The 25,721-nt window shown below is 42.5% G+C and overlaps 1 protein-coding gene across 4 annotated transcripts in view; it reads left to right on the top strand.

Annotated features, from left to right (window-relative positions):
- LOC129823736 (plasminogen activator inhibitor 1 RNA-binding protein-like) overlaps positions 1–24,869 on the top strand; it is a 30,321-nt gene extending 5,452 nt beyond the window's left edge. The window contains exons 2-9 of one of the 4 annotated variants that reach the window (XM_055882692.1): positions 1,657–1,849; positions 8,745–8,888; positions 9,025–9,093; positions 9,206–9,298; positions 13,745–13,922; positions 20,607–20,663; positions 20,852–21,013; positions 22,973–24,869. In XM_055882692.1, coding sequence (XP_055738667.1) covers positions 1,657–1,849; positions 8,745–8,888; positions 9,025–9,093; positions 9,206–9,298; positions 13,745–13,922; positions 20,607–20,663; positions 20,852–21,013; positions 22,973–23,032 — 956 coding nt within the window. In that variant the 3' untranslated portion in view covers positions 23,033–24,869. Of the gene's footprint in view, positions 1–1,656; positions 1,850–8,744; positions 8,889–9,024; positions 9,094–9,205; positions 9,299–13,744; positions 13,947–20,606; positions 20,664–20,851; positions 21,014–22,972 lie in introns of all 4 variants that reach the window. The other 3 variants (XM_055882693.1, XM_055882690.1, XM_055882691.1) reach the window with 3 other exon arrangements.
- The last annotated feature ends 852 nt before the right edge of the window (positions 24,870–25,721 follow it).

The raw sequence follows: 25,721 nt of genomic DNA, 5'->3' as shown, positions 1-25,721 counted from the left end.
TGTTTCGTATGCTTTCATATGTTCTGAGCAAGGAAGGAACTTAAAGGTTAGCTTTTTTACATGGCACATATTGCACTTTTACTTTCTTCTCCAACACTTTGTTTTTGCATTATAACATGTTTCATTATTTATTTATTTATTTGAGACTAAATTGATTTTATTGATGTATTATATTAAGTTAAAATAAGTGTTCATTCAGTATTGTTGTAATTGTCATTATTACAAATATATATATACACTGTGTGTGTATATATATATATATATATATATATATATATATATATATATATACACTGCTCAAAAAAATAAAGGGAACACTTAAACAACACAATGTAACTCCAAGTCAATCACACTTCTGTGAAATCAAACTGTCCACTTAGGAAGCAACACTGATTGACAATAAATTTCACATGCTGTTGTGCAAATGGAATAGACAAAAGGTGGAAATTTTAGGCAATTAGCAAGACACCCCCCAAAACAGGAGTGATTCTGCAGGTGGTGACCACAGACCACTTCTCAGTTCCTATGCTTCCTGGCTGATGTTTTGGTCACTTTTGAATGCTGGCGGTGCTCTCCCTCTAGTGGTAGCATGAGACGGAGTCTACAACCCACACAAGTGGCTCAGGTAGTGCAGTTCATCCAGGATGGCACATCAATGCGAACTGTGGCAAAAAGGTTTGCTGTGTCTGTCAGCGTAGTGTCCAGAGCATGCAGGCGCTACCAGGAGACAGGCCAGTACATCAGGAGACGTGGAGGAGGCCGTAGGAGCGCAACAACCCAGCAGCAGGACCGCTACCTCCGCCTTAGTGCAAGGAGGTGCACTGCCAGCGCCCTGCAAAATGACCTCCAGCAGGCCACAAATGTGCATGTGTCTGCTCAAACGGTCAGAAACAGACTCCATGAGGGTGGTATGAGGGCCCGACGTCCACAGTTGGGGGTTGTGCTTACAGCCCAACACTGTGCAGGACGTTTGGCATTTGCCAGAGAACACCAAGATTGGCAAATTTGCCACTGGCGCCCTGTGCTCTTCACAGATGAAAGCAGGTTCACACTGAGCACATGAGCACATGTGACAGACGTGACAGAGTCTGGAGACGCCGTGGAGAACGTTCTGCTGCCTGCAACATCCTCCAGCATGACCGGTTTGGCGATGGGTCAGTCATGGTGTGGGGTGGGGTGGCATTTCTTTTTGGGCCGCACAGCCCTCCATGTGCTCGCCAGAGGTAGCCTGACTGCCATTAGGTACCGAGATGAGATCCTCAGACCCCTTGTGAGACCATATGCTGACACATGCACATTTGTGGCCTGCTGGAGGTCATTTTGCAGGGCTCTGGCAGTGCACCTCCTTGCACTAAGGCGGAGGTAGCGGTCCTGCTGCTGGGTTGTTGCCCTCCTACGGCCTCCTCCACGTCTCCTGATGTACTGGCCTGTCTTGAACTGCATTGTTGGTTAATAAGGACTTGTATGTAAGCACTTCACGTTAAGATCTACACCTGTTGTATTCGGCGCATGTGACAAATAAAATAACATTTGATCAAAAAGTATTATTGAAAGGGTGGTGCTCATGTGGCTTTTGGCTGCACCGCCCTCCTAATTAGTCTCTGTAGTCATATCAGTGTCCACCTCTAAAGCCTCCATGTGTTGTTGTGGTGGCAGGTATCAGGCGGGTGGACCGAAGGCCGGACCAGCAGGGCCAACCTGGCTCCCAGCACCAGGCCGGGCAGGGCGAGGGGCGGCCCCCCGGCGAGAGGAGGCCAGACAACAGGAGACCCCCACGTGAGCGCCGCTTCGATAAACCCATCGAGGACAAGCCCGACGTCGGAGAGAGAGGAGAGTTCTCTGCAGACAAGTGAGTAGTTGCTGTACTAAATGACAATGCTTAGAGCAATGTTTTGTTGATTATTATTATCGTTGATTAAATGTGGATGTCTTGGAGTCGTGGGATAGACAGATGTCCAGGACACACTGTATGCTTCAGTTTGTTATTTATAAGTGTCAGATGACACCTCTCCCTTTCACTTTGACTGTAGTTTGTGCTCACTACTAGCTAAAGCAATGCAAAACAAAACGGTCAAAATTCAAATCACACCTATTATCCTCACAACCAATAACCTACAGTGCCTTCAGAAAGTATTTATACAGCGTGACTTATTCCGCATTTTGTTCTTACAACCTGTATTCAAAATGGATAAAATTAGTGAAAACATGTTTTTAGAAATTATTGTAAATTTATTGTAAATTAAATACAGAAATATCTAAGTATTCACACCCCTGAGTCATTACTTTGTAGAAGCACTTTTGGCGGCGATTACAGCTTTGAGTCATCTGGGGTATATCTGTATCAGCTTTGAGTCGTCTGGGGTATGTCTGTATCAGCTTTGAGTCGTCTGGGGTATGTCTGTATCAGCTTTGAGTCGTCTGGGGTATGTCTGTATCAGCTTTGAGTCGTCTGGGGTATGTCTGTATCAGCTTTGAGTCGTCTGGGGTATGTCTGTATCAGCTTTGAGTCGTCTGGGGTATGTCTGTATCAGCTTTGAGTCGTCTGGGGTATGTCTGTATCAGCTTTGCACATCTGGATTTGGGGATTTTCTCCGATTCATCCTTGGAGATTTTCTCAAGCTCTGTTAAGTTAGATTGGGAGCGGCGGTGAACAACAATTTTCAAGTTTTCCACAGATTTTCAATGGTATTCAAGTCTGGGCCACTCAGAGTACAGTATATACATATGAGATGAGTAATGTAGGGAATGTAAACATTCTATAAAGTGGCAATGTTTAAAGTGGCTAGTAATACATTTATTACATGCCATTTTGAATTGTTAAAGTGGCTAGAGATGAGTCAGTATGTTGGCAGCAGACACTCAATCTTAGTGATGGCTATTTAACAGTCTGATGGCCTTGAGAAAGAAGCTGTTTTTCAGTCTCTCGGTCCCAGCTTTGATGCACCTGTACTGACCTCGCCTTCTGGATGATAGCGGGGTGAACAGGCATCTGGAAAAGCTTGCAAAAGTTTTTGGTGACAAGTCAAATTGTCTGCTGCTGCGCCTTCTTCACCACGCTGTCTGTGTGGGTGGACCATTTCAGTTTGTCCGTGATGTGTACGCCGAGGAACTTAAAACTTTCCACCTTCTCCACTACTGTCCCGTCGATGTTGGTAGGGGGCTGCTCCCTCTGCTGTTTCCTGAAGTCCACGATCATCTCCTTTGTCTTGTTGACATTGAGTTTGAGGTTATTTTCCTGACACCACACGCCCAGGGCCCTCACCTCCTCCCTGTAGGCCGTCTCGTCGTTGTTGGTAATCAAGCCTACCACTGTAGTGTCGTCTGCAAACTTGATGATTGAGTTGGATGCGTGCATGGCCTGGCAGTCATTGGTGAACAGGGAGTACAGGAGAGGGCTCAGAACGCACCCTTGTGGGGTCCAGGACCCAGTTGCACAGGGCGGGGTCGAGACCCAGGGTCTCGAGCTTAATGACGAGTTTGAAGGGTACTGTGGTGTTAAATGCTGAGCTGTAGTCGATGTTAGAGGTCGACCGATTATGATTTTTCAACGCCGATACCGATTATTGGAGGACCAAAAAAGCCGCTACAGATTTAATCGGCCGATTTTTTTATGCCAATTACAACAATACTGAATGAACATATCAATAAAATCAATTTAGCCTCAAATAAATAATGAAACAGGTTCCATTTGGTTTTAAATAATGCAACAACAAAGTGTTGGAGAAGAAAGTAAAAGTGAAATATGTGCCATGTAAGAAAGCTAACGTTTATGTTCCTTGCTCAGAACATGAGAACATATGAAAGCTGGTGGTTCCTTTTAACATGAGTCTTCAATATTCCCAGGTAAGAAGTTTTAGGTTGTAGTTATTATAGGAATTATAGGACTATTTCTCTCTATACCATTTGTATTTCATTAACCTTTGACTATTGGATGTTCTTATAGGCACTTTAGTATTGCCAGTGTAACAGTATAGCTTCCGTCCCTCTCCTCGCTCCTACCTGGGCTCGAACTAGGAACACAACGACAACACCCACCCTCAAAGCAGCGTTACCCATGCGCGGCCCTTGCAGAGCAAGGGGAACAGCCACTCCCAAGTCTCAGAGCGAGTGACGCTTGAAACGCTATTAGCGCGCACCCCACTAACTAGCTAGCCATTTCACATCGGTTACACCAGCCTCATCTCAGGAATTGATAGGCTTGAAGTCATAAACAGCAGAGCTGCTGGCGAGCCTGCTGGTGCCTACCATCGCTCAGTCAGACTGCTCTATCAAATCATAGACTTAATTATAACATAATAACACACAGAAATACGAGCCTTTGGTCATTAATATGGTCGAATCCGGAAACTATCATCTCGAAAACAAAACGTTTATTCTTTCAGTGAAATACGGAACCGTTCCGTATTTTATCCAACGGGTGGCATCCATCAGTCTAAATATTCCTGTTACATTGCACAACCTTCAATGTTATGTCATAGTTATGTAAAATTCTGGCAAATTAGGTGGCCCAAACTGTTGCATATACACTGACTCTGCGTGCAATTAACGCAAGAGAAGTGACACAATTTCACCTGGTTAATATTGCCTGCTAACCTGGATTTCTTTTAGCTAATATGCAGGTTTAAAAATATATACTTCTGTGTATTGATTTTAAGAAAGGCATTGATGTTTATGGTTAGGTACACATTGGAGCAACGATACGCACCACATCGATTATATGCAACGCAGGACACGCTAGATAAACTAGTAATATCATCAACCATGTGTAGTTAACTAGTGATTATGATTGATTGATTGTTTGTTTTTTATAAGATAAGTTTAATGCTAGCTAGCAACTTACCTTGGCTTACTGCATTCGCGTAACAGGCAGGCTCCTTGTGCAGTGCAATGTAATCAAGTGGTTAGAGCGTTGGACTAGTTACCTGTAAGGTTGCAAGATTGAATCCCCTGAGCTGAATCAAATCAAATCAAATGTATTTATATAGCCCTTCTTACATCAGCTGATATCTCAAAGTGCTGTACAGAAACCCAGCCTTAAACCCCAAACAGCAAGCAATGCAGGTGTAGAAGCACGGTGGCTAGGAAAAACTCCCTAGAAAGGCCAAAACCTAGGAAGAAACCTAGAGAGGAACCAGGCTATGAGGGGTGGCCAGTCCTCTTCTGGCTGTGCCGGGTGGAGATTATAACAGAACATGGCCAAGATGTTCAAATGTTCATAAATGACCAGCATGGTCAAATAATAATAATCACAGTAGTTGTCGAGGGTGCAGCAAGTCAGCACCTCAGGAGTAAATGTCAGTTAGCTTTTCATAGCCGATCATTAAGAGTATCTCTACCGCTCCTGCTGTCTCTAGAGAGTTGAAAACAGCAGGTCTGGGACAGGTAGCACGTCCGGTGAACAGGTCAGGGTTCCATAGCTGACAAGGTAGAAATCTGTCGTTCTGCCCCTGAACGAGGCAGTTAACCCACCGTTCCTAGGCCGTCATTGAAAGTAAGAATGTGTTCTTAACTGACTTGCCTAGTTAAATACAGATTAAATAAAGGTGTAAAAAAAGTTTTTTACAAATCGGTCATTCCGATTAATCGGTCTACCTCTAGTCGATGTACAGCATTCTTGTATAGGTATTCCTTTTATCTAGATGGGTTAGGGCAGTGTGATTGCGATGGCATCGTCTGTGGACCTATTGGGGCGGTAAGCAAATTGGAGTGGGTCTAGGGTGTCAGGTAGGGTGGAGGTGATATGGTCCTTGACTAGTCTCTCAAAGCACTTCATGATGACGGAGGTGAGTGCTACGGGGCGATAGTCATTTTGCTCAGTTACCTTAGCTTTCTTGGGAACAGGAACAATGGTGGCCCTCTTGAAGCATGTGGGAACAGCAGACTGGGATAAGGATTGATTGAATATGTCCGTAAACACACCAGCCAGCTGGTCTGCGCATGCTCTTGAGGACGCGGCTAGGGATGCCGTCTGGGATGGCAGCCTTGTGAGGGTTAACACGTTTAAATGTTTTACTCACGTTGGCTACAGTGAAGGAGAGCCCGCAGGTTTTGGTAGCAGGCCGTGTCGGTGGCACTGAATTGTCCTCAAAGTGAGCAAAGAAGTTGTTTAGTTTGTCTGGGAGCAAGACATCCTGGTCCGCGTTGGGGCTGGTTTTCTTTTTGTAGTCCGTGATTAACTGTAGACCCTGCCACATACCTCTCGTGTCTGAGCCGTTGAATTGTGACTCTACTTTGTCTCTATACTGACGCTTAGCTTGTTTGATTTCCTTGCGGAGGGAGTAGCTACACTGTTTGTATTCAGTCATGTTTCCGGTCACCTTGCTCTGATTAAAAGCAGTGGTTCGCGCTTTCAGTGTTGCGCAAATGCTGCCATCAATCCACGGTTTCTGGTTGAGGAAAGTTTTAATAGTCGCTGTGGGTACAACATCACCGATGCAGTTGCTAATAAACTCGCTCACCGAATCAGCGTATTATTCAATGTTATTGGCCGGCTCTATGCGGAACGTTTTCCAGTCCACGTGATCGAAGCAATCTTGAAGCGTGGAATCCGATTGGTCGGACCTGCGTTGAACAGACGTGAGCACGGGTTTTTCCTGTTTTAGTTTCTGTCTGTAGGCTGGGAGCAACAAAATGGAGTCGTCGTCAGATTTTCCGAAAAGAGGGCGGTGGAGGGCTTCGTATGCATCGCGGAAGTTAGAATAACAATGATCCGGGGTTTTGTCAGCCTGGGTTGCGCATTCGATATGCTGATAAAATTTAGGGAGCCTTGTTTTCAGATTAGCCTTGTTAAAATCCCGAGCTACAATAAATCACCAGCTACAATAAACCAGGATATGTGGTTTCCATTTTACATAGAGTCCGATGAAGTTCTTTCAGGGCCGTCGATGTGTCTGCTTGGGGAGGATATAGTCGACTGTGATTATAATTGAAGAGAATTCTCTTGGTATATAATGCGGTCGGTTGTTTCTGGTTGTTTCTGTCGGCGTGATGCGTGAAGAAACCAGGTGGCTGTACCGACTCTGATAATGTATCCCGAGTGAGCCATGTTTCCGTGAATCAAAGAACGTTACAATCTCTGATGTCTCTCTGGGAGGCAACCCTTGCTCAGATTTCGTCTACCTTGTTGTCAAGAGACTGGACATTGGCGAGTAGTAAACTCGGGAGCGGTGAGCGATGTGTTTGTCTACGGAGCCTGACCAGAAGACCGCTCCGTCTGCCCCTTCTGCGGCGCCATTGTTTTGGGTCTCCGGCTGGGATCCGATCCATTGTTCTGGGTGGTGGACCAAACAGAGGATCCGCTTTTGGAAAGTCGTATTCCTGGTCGTAATGTTGGTGAGTTGACGTTGCTCTTATATCCAATAGTTCCTCCCGGCTGTAGGTAATAAACTTAAGATTTCCTGGGGTAATAACAATGTAAGAAATAATACATAAAAAAACAAAATACTGCATAGTTTCCTGAGAACGCGAAGCGAGGCGACCATCTCTGTCGGCCCGGAAGTGAGAACAAGTGAGAACACTGAAGCAGGTTCTCATCAAGGATTTGCCTGTATTTGGCTCCATTCATTGTTCCCTCTATCCTTACCAGTCCCACAGTCTCAGCGAGTTGTAAAGTATTCCCATAGCATGATGCTGCCACCACCATGCTTCATGGTAGGGATGGTGTTAGACAGATGATCAGCTGTGCCTGTTTGTCTCCAGACATAGTGCTTTACATTTAGTTACATTTTTGTCTCATTAGACCACAGAATCTTTTGCCTCTCAGTCTTTCACGTGCGTTTTTGCAAAGTCCAAGCGTGCTGTCAAGTGCCTTTTTCTCAGGAGTGGCTTCCATCTGGCCACTCTCCCATAAAGCTCAGATGGGTGAAGTGTTGTAGAGACTGTTGTCCTTGTGGCAGGTTTTCCCATCTCAGCCAAGGAACTCTGTAGTTCTGTCAGTGGTCATTGGGTTCTTGTTCACCTTCGTGACCAAGGTCCTTCTTGTCCGGTTGCTCAGTTTGGTCGGAAGGCCAGCTCTATGCAGAGTCTGGGTAGTTCCATATTTTTTCTATTTCCTGATGACAGAGACCACAGTTCTCTATACTATCGATACTATAGAAATTGTTTTATATCCCAGATATATGCCTCATTACAATTCTATCTCAGAGATCTAGGGACAGTTCCTTGGATTTCATGGTATAGTTTCTGCTCTGACATACACTGTCAGACCTTATATAGACAGGTGTGTTTCTTTCTAAATCATGTCCAAACAATTTAATTGGCCACAGGTGGACTCCCAAGTTGTAGTGGCATCTCAAGGTTGATCTAAAGAAATTGGATGCACCTAAACTCAAGTTGGAGTGTCATAGCAAAGGGATGTGAGTACTTGTTACATGATTTTAGCAATTGTAGCAAGTTTATTGAAAATGAAATACAGAAATATCTAATTTACATATTGTATGTAAATTAGATAGGTCTGTATTTCATTTTCAATAAATGTTTGAAAAAAACATGTTTTCAACTTTGTCGTAATGGGATGTTGTGTGTAGATGGGTGAGATTTTTATTTCATTTCATCCATTTTGAATTCTGTCTGTTAAACAACAACATGTGGAATGAGTCAAGGGGTATATGACTACTTTCTGAAGGCACTCTATATATCCCTGCATGTTTTTAAAATGTTCAATAAAGTAATTTTCGTAGTTCTGAACTAGTTCATTCTGTATCTGTGCTGCTTGATGCTGAGCCTGTGTGTGTGTGCCTCCTTAGACCTTTCGTAGACCGGCCCCCCAGAGGGCGTGGCGGCGGCCGAGGTGGGCGTGGTGGACGGGGCCGGGGCATGGGCCGGGGTGACGGCTTCGACTCCCGCGGCAAACGGGACTTCGACAGACACAGTGGCGGCGGTGACAAACCGTGAGTAATTTCTGCTCCGAGCCCTTAAAGGACTAGTGGTAGTGATGGTCTTTTGGAGGGACGACATGTTCAGATGCTCTGTGATTAGTGGTAGGAATGGTGGAGCTTTTGGTTTCCATTTTTTTCCCCTCAACAGTCAGAAATCCGAGGAGAAGCGTGGCGGGAGTGGCTCTCACAACCGGGGGAACCCCAAGGACGAAACAAGGTTGGTGGGTCAAACAATCCTTACCTACTTCCTTAAATGAGATGACCATTATGTGTAGGCAAGGACACGGGTCCTTTGTTGATATTGACTGGTTTGTTCCTTCGCTGTGTTGAATTTCTGTTCCCAGTGGTGATGCTGAACAGACTGCTGCCCCCGGGGGAACCCCTGAGGGAGTGGAACACCCCCCTGCTGACTCTGAGAACAAGTGAGCACCTTCCTTGGAAATGACAACTGGTCAAAAAAACAAAAAAAGTTGCGGTGTTGTCAGACCTCGAATAATGCAAAGAAAATAAGTTCATATTCATTTTTAAACAACACAATACTAATGTTTTAACTTAGGAAGAGTTCAGAAATCAATATTTGGTGGAATAAGTCACACTGTGGCTTGTAGGCCTCTCCAGGTCTCCCACTGTGTAATCTGAAGGAGGATCGGTGAGGATTCAGCAAGGCTGGAATCGGGCAGATTTGTCTTTGTGAAGGACGCTTGAATCAAGCCCAATCTCCAGACCTGAACCCCATTGAACACCACTTGAATGTGATCAAGAGGAAGAGCTGAGGTGCTTGAATTTTTGCACCAGGAGTGGCATAAAGTCACCCGACATCAATGTGAAAGACTGGTGGAGAGCATGCCAAGACGCATGAAAGCTGTGATTGAAAGTCAGGGTTATTCCACCAAATATAGATTTCTGAACTCTTCCTAAGTTAAAACATTAGTATTGTGTTGTTTAAAAATGAATATGAACTTATTTTCTTTGCATTATTCGAGATCTGACAACACCGCATCTTTTTTGTTGTCATTTTTCAGTTGTCATTTTCTGCAAAAACATATTTTTTGGGAGAAATCTTGTCAGTAATTTATAGAATAAAACAACAATGTTAATTTTACCCAAACACATACCTATAAATAGTACAACCAGAGAAACTGATCATTTTGCAATGGTCTCTTAATTTTTTCCAGAGCTGTGTGTGTGTTGTTAACTTGAAATGACACAACGACAAGGTTCCAGTTTAACAAAGTTTACTATACTATGTGAACACACTACAAGGTAGCCATAACACTCCAGGCTAGGTCCATCAACGACTAGACTTTCTGCGCAGGCGCACTCTTGACTGAGTGATAGCCCCGTAATAACAGAAATATAGGGATACTTAAAACATGAACTTAACAATCTCCCCCTTTTCTTTAAAGACAAATAAAACATCAACAACATAATTAAATGTCCAAGTATTATTCAAGATCCCCATTACAAATAGGTTGTGTGACAGTTTTTATTTGTATTACTCAAGCTGCCACTTTCCATTACTGAGAGCCTGTAGGAGCGAGAGCCTGTAGGAGCACAAGACCGGATGCTCCTTTTTTAGTCAGACAGTCAGCAAGCTTTTCCTTTGTGGTTGACCACAGAATCCTCTGGATTCTCTGTGCTTGAATAAGTTCCTTGATGCTGCTAACCTCAAAGTCTTTTCTCTGACAGACTTGGTTGACTTCACAGCATCAACTAATGAGTAGTTGACAGTGACACAAACTACAGGTAGAAAGTGCCGTTTTGTCCCACCAGTGTTAACCTAGCGAAGCATCACTGAAGACAACTAGTTTCAAAGAGTCATCTTTTCCAACATGCTGAAACTTTAAAGTCACTTTTTGTGATTTCAGTTTACGAACAACTTTGTTTGCCTCATGAATGGTTTGTAAAGTGGCGTGTTTTATGTTAGATGCCAAGTTGCAACCATCGAACCAGGTCTACTCTGTCTCGCAGCCCATAAAATTTGTCCTATCTTTGACCTCAATTCCCTGCAAAAATCCAGATTTGATGTCTATGGAATTAAGTTTCCATTTTTTCTGGCAGATCACTGACATCAGCAATCTGAGTGACTCTGAGGTGCATGTCAGTGAGTCTTTTGGGAGTTCTTTAGCAGCCAGCTCCTCAAAACCTCTAGCCACTAGACGTGCTTTGGGCACTATTCCAGTTAAGGATTCTTTAAGGGTACACACCCACCTTGTTGAGACGCACTTTTGGCCAATGTCTTTGACTTCCTCAAACACTCCATTTTTCCTCCAATTACTGAGCTCATCTAGCTTAGCTGAGTCAAATGACACGTCCTTTGTTTCAAGTACATCATCATTTTGAATGTCATGCTGTTCTTCCATTGGTTCAATTCTGATATTATCTACAAGTGGCAGGTCAGCTGACCCTGTTGTACCAGAAAGTGTAGCTGGTTCAGAGTACTGCAAGTTGTACCAGCTCTTGTGTTTTGCTTTTCCTGCTCGTCCAATGACGGTTGCTGTATGTGGAATACCACTTTCTCTGTCCGTGTATTTAACAGTTTGTCCAGTTTTCAGATTGGAACAACCATGTTCTCTTAACACATGTGGCTGTTGAATGTTTTCCTCATTTGAACGCTCAACAGTATTACCTGTGGCATGGTTGAAGGTCTCTACTCCATTTCCTGTGTCAGTTTCGGTGTCCATATCATTGGATGCGACATCTGGTAGGTTTGTGTCTGTTACTGTGTCCTTTTTGTCATTTTCATTAGGAGACTGATTCTCAGCAACAGCCCCTCTATCTTGTTGATCATTTACTTTCCGCAATCTTGAGTGATGCACCCTGACAGTCATGCCTCCGTGCCTCACAAATATCACCACACCATCTTGACCAATGACTACTCCCGGTCCTTTCCACTCTTGACAGTCAACTCGTTTGTAGTACACTTTGTTTCCAGTTTCGTACTTCTCATCATCATTATTCCCTGAACTGCTGAGTAACTTCTGAAGTCTGTCAACTGTATCATGTCCAAACTGTTTGTAAAGCTTTAACAATACTTTGTGTTTTTCTTTAGTGCTCATGTTCTCTGTGACTGTCAGAATCTCATTTTTGCATGGACTCTGTGTGATGTCTTTGTCTAAAATGTTTACACAATAGTGGCCTGAGGTAGTAAGTTCAAGAGTCACTGGTTGTTTAAACATCACTGCCTGGTCATTTTTTATGTCTAGTACAGCCCCTGCCTTCTTGAGGGAAGCTTTGCTTAATAGTAAGGGGATATCTGTAGGGACCACCTCTGTTTCAATGTGACACTTAGTCTGACCAATTTCTGCTGGTATCTTAACTCTCTTGGTAGAATGGACAATTCTCCCATCTCCAAATTTGAAAGCTCTGTTGCTTGGTGTGTCAATCATATTTTGTACTTCTTTCATATTTAGTTCACTGACATAGCTATCAAGCCATTTTGCACCACACACTGTCCGTGTACATGCAGTATCAATCACAGCAGATCCCAAGGATTCAACTATAAAAATCTCAGTATCAGAAGCAGATTCATTTGAAAACAGTGTAATGTTACACTGCTCTATCTCTGTGTTTACATTTTCCTCTGTTAGTTTAACTTGTTCATTTTTATGAGGACAGTCTTTAACCCAATGGTAAGTGCTTTGACAAATTGCACATTTTGATCTCCTTCCATATTTGTCCAGTGGATTTGTGCCGGGAAATGGCGCCCTCTTCTGGTTGTCTTGAGAACTCGACTTGTTGGCGCCTTTTCTGTGCTGCTCGGTGTAATATGCTGCGTCACTCACTTGCATTCCATCCGTTATTGGCGCGACAGACGTCTTTTCACCAAATATTCTTTTTAGTGCCGACTTCATAGATGCAAAAGTCAGCACAGTACAAGCAGTCAAAGCCAACTGTTTCTCCCTACCATCTAGACAGGCAGTATCTAGCAACTTGAACCCTAACACTGCATCTGGGAGAACCATGTCGTACTTGCGCATTCTATTGTACCTCTGTTCGAAATCAATGATGTAGTCCGTCATTGCAACCAAAATATCTCTCGTAACACTGTCAAAGTTTGAATATGCCTCGTAGGCACGGTCTTTCTCTTCTTTGAGAAATACAGAATCCAGTGCTATGATCAAAGTTCCCATACCGTCATCCTTGTTCAAATCCTCAACGGATATTTCCAGTGCTGTATCTCTCGCTCTTCCCTCCAGCGATAATACCACCGCAAGTGCTTGCTTTTTCGCGTCCAGATTAGTAACGCGTATCCAGATTCCCAGTTCATTTTTCCAACTTTCGTACGACCTCTTCTCGTCCGAAGCGAGGTGGCACGTTGTAGTTAGAAGCCATCTTCTGCTGCCAATGTTAACTCGAAATGACACAACGACAAGGTTCCAGTTTAACAAAGTTTACTATACTATATGAACACACTACAAGGTAGCCATAACACTCGAGGCTAGGTCCAACAACGACTAGACTTTCTGCGCATGCGCACTCTTGACTGAGTGATAGCCCCGTAATAACAGAAATATAGGGATACTTAAAACATGAACTTAACGTGTGTGTGTGTGTGTGTGTGTGTGTGTGTGTGTGTGTGTGTGTGTGTGTGTGTGTGTGTGTGTGTGTGTGTGTGTATTTACAGGTTAAGTCCAATTTTTGCCAGGGAGATCTATTCTTGGAGTTAACATCACTGTGCTGGTTCACTATGGTGCTGCATTCATGCTGATTTGTGCTGCTCTCAACATTCAATTCATCCCGTGGTCCACAATACAAGCAGCACTACAGTCAATCTAGAAGAAATCCAAAAACAACAGAAATGTGAAAGCTAACAGACAATGTATGGTAATATCTTTCAATAACAAATGTGTCTCTGTCTCCTCCAGGGAGAACGAGGTGGAGGAACCGAAGGAGGAGGGCCCCAAGGAGATGACCCTGGACGAATGGAAAGCCATGCAGGACAAGGAACGCGCCAAAGTGGAGTTCAACATCCGCAAGCCCAACGAGGGCGCCGACAGCAAGTGGAACAAAGGCTACGTTCTGCACAAGTCCAAGAGCGAAGATGTAAGTGACGAAAAGCTGAAAGACGTAAGTGACAAAAGCCGAGAATATATAGAGAATTTTTGCTTATCTATAGTTGTGCAGTGCACTGTTAGGTATATATGGATGTTTTGCCATTGTATTTTGTTGTGTTTAGGACTGTGATGGTCATGGAATTCTGAATGACTGTAATTGTCCAGCCAGATGACCGCGCTCTCCGTAATAACCATTCGAATAAGAATATTTTTGTATTATTATTATTGTACATTTTTTTGGACCCATATTTTCTGCTTTCCTCCGCTCCTGACTGCATGGCTGCCATAGAAATATAATTAATAGAACAGGCATCCTCACTCAAGTCAATGAAAGCATAATTGGTGGACTGGACATTACTAGTGTACCCATAGGAGTAAAGCAGGAAGTAAAAACAGGAAGTGTACCCATCAATATGTGTTGTGATTTGTTGATTCAACTCAATTTTCATTACAACAAATATGAGCCACCTCAGTTATCATTTGAGTGAACATTAAACATTACCATGGAAATGATTGCATTACAATAGCAGGCAGCCATTGCCAGTGTACCCATGAGTTTACCATTCAACTATATGGGGTGAAGGAGTCAATTGAACAACCAGATTGGCGCACGTTCAACAAATCTGATCTTTTTTTTTTATTTTTTTTTTATTTAACCTTTATTTAACCAGGTAGGCAAATTGAGAACACGTTCTCATTTACAATTGCGACCTGGCCAAGATAAAGCAAAGCAGTTCGACACATACAACAACACATAGTTACACATGGAGTAAAAACAAACATATAGTCAATAATACAGTGAAAAAAAATAAGTCTATATACAATGTGAGCAAGTGAGGTGAGATAAGGGAGGTGAAGGCAAACAGATATATGTATAAATAAATAAAATATAAAAAGGCCATGGAGGCGAAGTGAGTACAACACAGCAAGTAAAATAAAAACTAAAAAACACTGGAATGGTTGGTTTGCATTGGAAGAAAGTGCAAAGTAGAGACAGAAATAATGGGGTGCAAAGGAGCAAAATAAATTAATAAATAAATACAGTAGGTAAAGAGGTAGTTGTTTGGGCTAAATTGTAGATGGGTTATGTACAGGTGCAGTAATCTATGAGCTGCTCTGACAGCTGGTGCTTAAAGCTAGTGAGGGAGATAGGTGTTTCCAGTTTCAGAGATTTTTGTAGTTCGTTCCAGTCATTGGCAGCAGAGAACTGGAAGGAGAGGCGTCCAAAGGAAGAATTGGTTTTGGGGGTGACTAGAGAGATATACCTGCTGGAGCGCGTGCTACAGGTAGGTGCTGCTATGGTGACCAGCGAGCTGAGATAAGGGGGGACTTTACCTAGCAGGGTCTTGTAGATGACCTGGAACCAGTGGGTTTGGCGACGAGTATGAAGCGAGGGCCAGCCAACGAGAGTGTACAGGTCGCAGTGGTGGGTAGTATATGGGGCTTTGGTGACAAAACGGATGGCACTGTGATAGACTGCATCCAATTTATTGAGTAGGGTTTTGGAGGCTATTTTGTAAATGACATCACCGAAGTCGAGGATTGGTAGGATGGTCAGTTTTACAAGGGTATGTTTGGCAGCATGAGTAAAGGATGCTTTGTTGCGGAATAGGAAGCCAATTCTAGATTTGACTTTGGATTGGAGATGTTTGATGTGGGTCTGGAAGGAGAGTTTACAGTCTAACCAGACACCTAGGTATTTGTAGTTGTCCACATATTCTAAGTCAGAGCCGTCCAAAGTAGTGATGTTGGACAGGCGGGCAGGAGCAGGCAGCGATCGGTTGAAGAGCATGCATTTGGTTTTACTTGTATTTAAGAGCAGTTGGAGGCCACGGAAGGAGAGTTGTATGGCATTGAAGCTCGCCTGGAGGGTTGTTAACACAGTGTCAAAAGAAGGGCCAGAAGTATACAGAATAGTGTCGTCTGCGTAGAGGTGGATCAGAGAATCACCAGCAGCAAGAGCGACATCATTGATGTAAACAGAGAAGAGGGTCGGTCCAAGAATTGAACCCTGTGGCACCCCCATAGAGACTGCCAGAGGCCCGGACAACAGACCCTCCGATTTGACACACTGAACTCTATCAGAGAAGTAGTTGGTGAACCAGGCGAGGCAATCATTAGAGAAACCAAGGCTGTCGAGTCTGCCAATGAGGATGTGGTGATTGACAGAGTCAAAAGCCTTGGCCAGGTCAATGAATACGGCTGCACAGTATTGTTTCCTATCGATGGCGGTTACGATATCGTTTATGACCTTGAGCGTGGCTGAGGTGCACCCATGACCAGCTCTGAAACCAGATTGCATAGCGGAGAAGGTGTGGTGTGATTCGAAATGGTCGGTAATCTGTTTGTTGACTTGGCTTTCGAAGACCTTAGAAAGGCAGGGTAGGATAGATATAGGTCTGTAGCAGTTAGGGTCAAGGGTGTCCCCCCCTTTGAAGAGGGGGATAACCGCAGCTGCTTTCCAATCTTTGGGGATCTCAGACGACACGAAAGAGAGGTTGAAGAGGCTAGTAATAGGGGTGGCAACAATTTCAGCAGATAGTTTTAGAAAGAAAGGGTCCAGATTATCTAGCCCGGCTGATTTGTAAGGGTCCAGATTTTGCAGCTCATTAAGAACATCAGCTGACTGTATTTGGGAGAAAGAGAAATGGGGAAGGCTTGGGCGAGTAGCAGAGGGAGGGCAGTGCTGTTGTCCGGGGTAGGGGTAGCCAGGTGGAAAGCATGGCCAGCCGTAGAAAAATGCTTATTGAAATTCTCAATTATAGTGGATTTGTCGGTGGTGACAGTGTTTCCTATCTTCAGAGCGGTTGGAAGTTGGGAGGAGGTGTTCTTATTCTCCATGGACTTTACGGTGTCCCAGAACTTTTTTGAATTTGTGTAGCAGGAAGCAAATTTCTGCTTGAAAAAGCTAGCCTTGGCTGTTCTAACTGCCTGTGTATATTGGTTTCTGGCTTCCCTGAAAAGTTGCATATCACGGGGGCTGTTCGATGCTAATGCAGAACGCCATAGGATGTTTTTCTGATGGTTAAGGGCAGTCAGGTCAGGAGAGAACCAAGGGCTATATCTGTTCCTGGTTCTAAATTTCTTGAATGGGGCATGCTTATTCAAGATGGTGAGGAAGGCATTTTTAAAAAATGACCAGGCATCCTCTACTGACGGGATGAGATCAATATCCTTCCAGGATATCCCGGCCAGGTCGATTAGGAAGGCCTGCTCGCTGAAGTGTTTCAGGGAGCGTTTGACAGTGATGAGTGGAGGTCGTTTGACCGCTGACCCATTACGGATGCAGGCAATGAGGCAGTGATCGCTGAGATCTTGGTTGAAAACAGCAGAGGTGTATTTGGAGGGCAAGTTTGTTAGGATGATATCTATGAGGGTACCCGTGTTTACGGAATTGGGGTGGTACCTGGTAGGTTCATTGATAATTTGTGTGAGATTGAGGGCATCAAGCTTAGATTGTAGGGTGGCTGGGGTGTTGAGCATGTTCAAATTTAGGTCGCCTAGCAGCACGAGCTCTGAAGATAGATGGGGGGCAATCAGTTCACATATAGTGTCCAGAGCACAGCTGGGGGCAGAGGGTGGTCTATAGCAGGCGGCAACGGTGAGAGACTTGTTTTTAGAGAGGTGGATTTTTAAAAGTAGAAGTTCAAATTGTTTGGGAACAGACCTGGATAGTATAACAGAACTCTGCAGGCAGTCTTTGCAGTAGATTGCAACACCGCCCCCTTTGGCCGTTCTATCTTGTCTGAAAATATTGTAATTGGGGATAAAAATGTCTGAATTTTTGGTGGTCTTTCTAAGCCAGGATTCAGACACGGCTAAAACATCCGGGTTGGTAGAGTGTGCTAAAGCAGTGAACAAAACAAACTTAGGGAGGAGGCTTCTAATGTTAACATGCATGAAGCCAAGGCTATTACGGTTACAGAAGTCATCAAAAGAGAGCGCCTGGGGAATAGGAGTGGAGCCAGGTACTGCAGGGCCTGGATTCACCTCTACATCACCAGAGGAACAGAGGAGAAGTAGGATAATGGTACGGCTAAAAGCTATGAGAATTGGTCGCCTAGAGCTACTAGAGCAGAGAGTAAAAGGAAGTTTCTGGGGGCGATAAAATAGTTTAAAGGAATAATGTACAGACAAAGGTATGGTAGGATGTGGAGGTAAACCTAGGTATTGAGTGATGATGAGAGAGATCTTGTCTCTAGAAACATCATTGAAACCAGGTGATGTCATCGCATATGTGGGTGGTGGAACTGATAGGTTGGATATGGTATAGAGAGCAGGGCTAGAATCTCTACAGTGAAATAAGCCAATAAACACTAACCAGAACAGCAATGGACAAGGCATATTTACATTAAGGAGAGGCATGCTTAATCGAGTGATCAGTAAGGGTCCAGTGAGTAGAGGTTGGTTGGGGTCGTGGCGATCTAACAAAGTGGATATTTGTCAAATCCTTCACGATTTAGGAAATTGGAACAGGCCACTGTGGTTACTTACAGGGCTACCCATCCCGGATCCGGGAGCATCCTCATCAAAAAAGCTGACTAGCATAGCCTAGCCTAACGGGACAGGGATATCATATAATATAATTTCATGAAATCACAAGTCCAATACAGCAAATGAAAGATAAACATCTTGTGAATCCAGCCATCATTTACGATTTTTAAAATGTTTTTCAGCAAAAACACAATATGTATTTATTTTAGCTAAACACAATAGCCTGCCTACATTGGCTGCAATGTAAAACTACGATTTATACATATTTGAGGTATAAATCGTAGTTTTACATTGCAGCCACCATCACAAATAGCACCAAAACAGCCAGAATAATTACAGAGAGCAATGTGAAATACATAAATACTCATCATAAAACATTTATGAAAAATACATGGTGTACAGCAAATGAAAGATAAACATCTTGTGAATCCAGCCAATATTTGCAATTTTTTAAGTGTTTTACAGCGAAAACACAATATAGAATTATATTAGCTTACCACAATAGCCAAACACACAAAGCCATTTATTCACCGCCAACATAGCTTTCACAAAAACCAGCAATAGAGATAAAATTAATCATATAACCTTTGGACAACTTCATCAGATGACAGTCTTATAACATCATGTTATACAATACATTTATGTTTTGGTTAAAAATTTGCATATTTAGAGCTGCAAATCGTGGTTATACATTGTGAATACGTAGCAACAATTCACCAAAATGTCCGGAGATATTTTGGACAGTCACCTAATCTAACCAAAGAAGCCAATGAGGCCCTGACACAGAGCCTCATTTTCAGAATTTTCACTTCCTGTATGGAAGTTTGCTGCCAAATGAGTTCTGTTTTACTCACAGATATAATTCAAACCGTTTTAGAAACTTCAGAGTGTTTTCTATCCAATAGTAATAATAATATGCATATTGTATGATCTAGAACAGAGTACGAGGCCGTTTAATTTGGGCACGATTTTTTCCAAAGTGAAAACAGCACCCCCCTATTAAGAAGAAGTTAAGTACGATTCGGATATATTTGTCAGTTTTCGCTGCAAAACACGTCGAGGTTGTTTCTTTTTTAAGTTTAGAAGAAGTGCCTGCTAAATGCTAACTACCGTTCATATAAGCTGGTTAGAACAGCTAGCATACAGAAATTAGTGGTGGTAGTTTTAACTATAATACAATTAACTAGTAACGATGACATGAACATGTATTGGGGTTGACATCCGTACAAGCATTATAAAATGATTTTTTTCCTCAACATAGTGTAAAATACACGTGTAAACAATAGCCTAAATGTAGGCAAATTTTGCTGGGGGGCAATAGGAGACTCGGGATCTTTCTCCCAGGGCATTTCCCCCTACTTGTTTCCATGACAATTCAATTGTTTTGGTCGAGTTCAATTGACCTCTTTACTGCATCTATTGCCAGGGTTAGAGGTTCCAAGCTCCTTATATTCATAGTTTGCTACAACACCTTGCTTGTTCCAGCAAGGGCATCAAAGTTTCATCACGTTGTTAAGAGTCCATGTTATTGCAGAAAGTCTTCAATCAGATGTTCATTCCCCACACCCCAAAAAACACAACTAGAGCTGTGACAATTACTGTATAACTGACGGTAATGGATGAAGACTGTCATGAAAATAAAATAACCATACATCTATATCTATATATGTATATGTATATGTGTCTTCATCCATTACCGTTAGTTATACAGTAATTGTGACAGCCCTAGTTGTGTTTTGCATATTTCATTATGTTTTCATGCTGTATTTGACAAAATTCTGTGTTATTTACATTTAGGATGTGACGGAATCAATTAAATAATTTGTTTTTAATTTCAAATCAATTTGATTTCAATTTAAGTTACAAAACATATTCAGATATACAGTATTCTACTCGAGTGATATTGGTGAACTCTGTCATTTCAAGTTTTGGGGAAAAAGTTCTAAGTTAGAAAGAAGTTTGCTGATTGATTCCTGTCAACGGATCAATAGTAAACCATCTTTAAGGTATTAAATAACTGTGGTGGTCTGTATTTTATTATGTATTTACCAACAAAAGGGCTGATATAAACCAGATAGTAATGTTAACCAGCTAACAACCCTCCTGAAGAGGCTATGTCATTACAAATAGGACTGAAGTGCTTCTCCTTATTGTTGGTCCTTTCTCTCGGTTGTTGCAGAGACCGGCTGTAATTGATGCTCCGGAGATTGAAGCAGACACAACCCCTCTGTTCAAGGTGCCTGTTGTTTCACATATTCACCCTTATACAATTCTGATAAAACAAGCCTTTATCACACTCATACACATCGGCATGGTATATCAAGAGTTCAATTATGTCAAACAGTAGTTATCATGTTGGGTTGAGATAGTTGCTATCAGTGGTCTCTGGCTAAATGTAAACAAGGTCAACTCTTCCTCCATCAGGGCAATCCTGACGAAGTTGGCCCGGACCACCACTTCCGCAAGCCCGCCAACGACATCACAGCCCAGCTGGAGATCAACTTTGGAGACCTGGGCCGGCGCGGGCGGGGGGGAGCCCGTGGAGGAAGGGGAGGTCGCGGTGCGGGAGGAGGCCGATCTGAAAAGGTAACGCTAATTGAGGCTGTTGTCACTGAACACAAATAGATGTAAATGTTGATCACAAAAGGCTGTGGTTACTAGGGTTGAATATTTTCCCGGGTATTGTACAAATGTTCCATCCTGAGAATAAATCACTTTTCTCCCCGGTAACCCGGTATTTCCCTCCAAAACCGGGAGTGGCATTATAAAGCATATAAATCTGGATTTAATTGTAGCTTTGATCATCATGAACATTCAAACCTGATGCTACCTGAGCTTGATGAGACATATATTACATACATTTAATGAGCCCTACATTAACCACATTTAATAAACCCAAGCCCAAAAAAAGCCCAAATGATTGTGCCATTATCGAATACATATATGATATAGGCTACTGCACATTACGCACGACAGAAAAACATAAAAGCCCATAGATGTAGCTAGCTATATGCTCTCTTGGGTAAATAAATGAATCTAGCACCAGTAGGCTAATCTTTTTGAGCGTGAACTGTATTACTGTACTGTATTGTATTATATGGACTGGAATTACGCACATCGTTCAAACCGTGATAAAGCAGAAGAGAACATTCTGGTGTAGCACAAGCGGTCTACAAAGTTACAAGCTACTGAATTTGATTTTAATATTGAAATATAATGGGGCCTATTTGTATAATTAGTAGGCTGACGCATATATACCTTTCGTAATATTTCCCCTAATGTTATTAGCCTTCCTCCTCTTTCTCTCTATTGCTTTACTACTTCCTCGCGTTCAACAGTTAAATCATCGTCATCGTTCTAATGTTGTCTGTTAATAATGTTGGACTAGAATTACATGCAGAAGGCTTTCACTTCTCTTCACAAAGATTGAATGGTTATGAGTCTGAATAAATAACTGCTATAGCCGACCGCCATCACGTGTTCCCTCTTCTTTCAAACTATCCGTGACTTCTCTTGGCTGCTGGATTTAACATTAAACAAAAAAAAGAGCTTGCGCTCCTCTTCTAAAAAATGATGTCCAACAAGTTATTCTAGTCTAGCTTTTCCTGCATGGAACTCCAAGAGCTAAGGAACGTTTTTTAAAGGAGAGTCCAGTCGGAACTCAGGTGGTTGCGTATTGCGCGAAAGACAGAGGCTATAAGTTAGAAGCTTGTTATGCATAACCCATCAGTAATTTGCTAAATATAAGACTAATACTGCATTAAATGTATTACCTGAAGGAGGTAGGCTAGGACATCCTATATACAGGGCTATATATCAATCTAGATTCAGGATGATCTATTTTGGATGCAATTTGAATGGAGTTGATGGAGAGAGAGAAAGACAGAGGGTGCTCATGCATGCACTGATTTAAAACAACGATATTCGAGTGATAGGCCGTTAAAAAATATATATTATCTTTACAAATTAAAACAAGGTGACCCCCGAAAGCCAACTGAAGATGGGTAAATTAGACGTGCATTCGGTCTTAATATTACTGTAGTATGCTGCATCAAATTTAGGCCTAGGTCCACAAGAAAAAAAGTTAGCAAGATGAGATGATAGGTCTACATGCATTGAGAACTGCGCTCCATACAGAGATGGGCTGCCTGTCCCCACCCTGATTCATCATGCACAGTCCATAGAGAAGCCAGATTGAGACATTGCGTATATTTTAATAGTTCCGTTTCACGCCATGGTATTCATATAAATAATGTATTAGATTCTACCAGTTTCTGGCAGTTATTTATCCTGGGTAAAAAGGGAGTGGTTTTGGTTGGTAAATCTCGGTAACCGGGTTCCCACCATTCAACCTTAATGGTTATTGACAATAAAAAGCTGTTTTCACTGACCACAAAAAGTCAAATTGGGTGCTCAAGCTGACTGTGATCATTGTTCTACTTGTTGAGTTGTGTTGTTCATGAAGTACCTACCAATCCCTACTGAACACGACCCATTATTCTCAGATTTCGTATAAAAAAATAAAAAATCTCTCTTTGTCCCCAGCCGGGTGGAGTGTCCGTTCCCAACGTTGACGACCCCGAGGCCTTCCCGGCCCTCGCTTAATACTCTAGCACCGCCACCAGCCCGCCCCATCAGCCCCTCCGGGCATTAGCCCCGCCCCTCCGGGCCCCTCCTCTACGAGGCTTGCATGCTTACAACGTCTTCAAGTATACGAGAGAAACAAAAGACTGTCATCACACCTGAGGACTGAAATTTTAACCTGTTTTAAAATGACAGATAAAAGACCAAAAAAAGCGGAAAATGGACTTCTCTTGTTGAACTGAAGCAAATTATTGGTAAACGTTTTGTATTTTGAGACATGATAGCAGGGATGTTTTCATACAGTAGTTTGTTTTCTTCAGATATTATATTATTACTTCATGGTTATTTTTTGTATTGCTGCTTGAAAAAATGCATTTCAGAGATTGTGTGTGTGTGTGTGTGTGTGTGTGTGTGTGTGTGTGTGTGTGTGTGTGTGTGTGTGTGTGTGTGTGTGTGTGTGTGTGTGTGTGTGTGTGTGTGTGTGTGTGTGTGTGTGTGTGTGTGTGTGTGTGTGTGTGTGTGTGTGTGTGTGTTTTAACCCCGATGCTTTGGCTGGCTTTCCTCATGACTTTATCGGAATATTTTGGGGTCATCTTAGACAAGCTTTTATTTTGAAAGGGTGACTTTTAAGTCATGTATTACTCTGTTAAACTCAATACATTTGAGTACCTTTGTACTAAATCTTTTACTGTGTTTTAAAAATGTACCTGTATTCTAGTGACCCCTTGAGCTTAATATTCTTCTGCTTGTCATGCAGTGAAAGTGAATTTCCTTTATTTTCCTATTGATAGGCTCTTATTTTTCTTGACCAGTGGTTCATGTGCTTTGTCCCTGGTCCTTAACTGCCTGTGTCTTCAGGGCAGCCAGGGTCCAAATGTATTTCTAGGCTGGTCCTTGAAGGTCGTACAGGCTTTACTACTAGTAACCTTAGGACCACTATATGAATATATTGTATTTTTTGTGTGACCAAATCTTTGTGTGTGTGCGTGCGTGCATGCGAAATTGATTGTGTTCATTGTGAACGTGAACAATGGTTACTTGTAGGATTTAAAGTAATCCCCTATCATGAACTTGACATCTTCCCGGGCACTTGACCACAAGTTGAAAAGCAGCTCTCTTTTTGCCCGAGGTAGTTGTTATTTCTGAGAACATAGTTGTTTAGGGAAGATGGTCGACTGTGAACATATCTTGTTTCTATCAGCACCAGTACTCTGAAACTTACGTTTATTTATTTTATAATTCCTCGTGATCATCTTTGCTGTTACTGTTCTATTGTTGTTGTTATTATTATTATTATTATTATCATCATTACTACAGCAGCACTACTGCATCATTTGTCTGAAAGAAATGGGCCGCTCAATGTGGAGCAATCGAGTGCTACAGAATGTATGACTGCTAACCTTGTGAATAGTCATCTGTGTCTAGCATTTCCAATAGAGGATTTATTTGACCAACGTGGGTATACTTCACACCACAGGATGGGACAACGGCTCATAATAACGGCTGGAGCGGAGCTGATGGAATAGCATAAAACACATGGAAACCATGGAAACCATGTGTTAGATGTATTTAATTCCACTGATTATGCTCCAGTCATTACTATGAGCCCGTTCTCCTCAATTAAGCTGTCACCAACCTCCTGTGCTTCACACATTTGGGTTGGGGAAGAGGTACATTTAAGGCAGATATAGTAAGTGACAGAAAGCTTTATATTACAGTGCTCTGGAAAGACTTGCTGGTAATGCATGGACACAGGTGATTGGCGCAAGCCTTTTGTAGTACTGTTTGAGACACTTGACGGTAGACTTCTCTGCAAACATCCCTGTTCTAATAAATGACTTAAGAGGTGTTAAATGTATTCTGCCCACGGAAGTGAGTTGTGTGAAATCATTACTGTGATTTTAAAAGAAAAAGAATGGACTATTGCTTTTCTATATTCAAGCTGTGTGATGTTGGCATTATTTCAATGTTATGTCCATAGACATCCTCTTAAATTGCTGTAGGAGCTATGTTATAAACCCTCAAAGTTCCATACTGGGGATCAAAATAGCAGCCATCTTGGTCAGGGGGAAATCCAAAACCAGTCTAGTTGGAATGAATGGCAATAGAGGAATAGGTGATGTGTTTCCTGATTTTACTAAATGCAGGAAAATAAAAGTAAAGCATGTGATTATATCAGTTGTAGTCAACCTCAAATATTATCATATAATAATAAATATGGTTTATACAGGTTTTAATACACGTTTTCAATATAAATATCATTGAAAATGTGAACAGACAATAATGTCTCAGATTTAGTTTTCTTTGAAAGCTGTGAGTGCTATTATACGAAAAAAGTATGTAGACACCCCTTGAAATTAGTGGATTTGGCTATTTCAGCCTCTTTGCTGACAGGTGTATAGAATCGAGCACACAGCCATGCAATCTCCATAGAAGGCCTTACTGAAGAGCTCAGTGACTTTCAAAGTGGCACCGCCATAGGATGCCACTTTTCCAACAAGTCAGTTCGTAAAATGTCTGCCCTGTAGAGCTGCCCCGGTCAACTATAAGTGTTGTTATTGTGAAGTGGAAACGTCTAAGAGCAACAATGGCTCAGCAGCAAAGTGGTAGGCCACACAAGCTGACAGAACAGGACCGGCGAGTGCTGAAGCACGTAGCGCATAAACATAGTCTGTCCTCGTTTGCAACACTCACTACCGATTTCCAAACG

Source organism: Salvelinus fontinalis, chromosome 26 (genome assembly GCF_029448725.1).
Source record: "Salvelinus fontinalis isolate EN_2023a chromosome 26, ASM2944872v1, whole genome shotgun sequence".
Classification (NCBI taxonomy): Eukaryota; Metazoa; Chordata; class Actinopteri; order Salmoniformes; family Salmonidae; genus Salvelinus; species Salvelinus fontinalis.
This window is presented reverse-complemented; position numbering and strand designations above follow the sequence as displayed.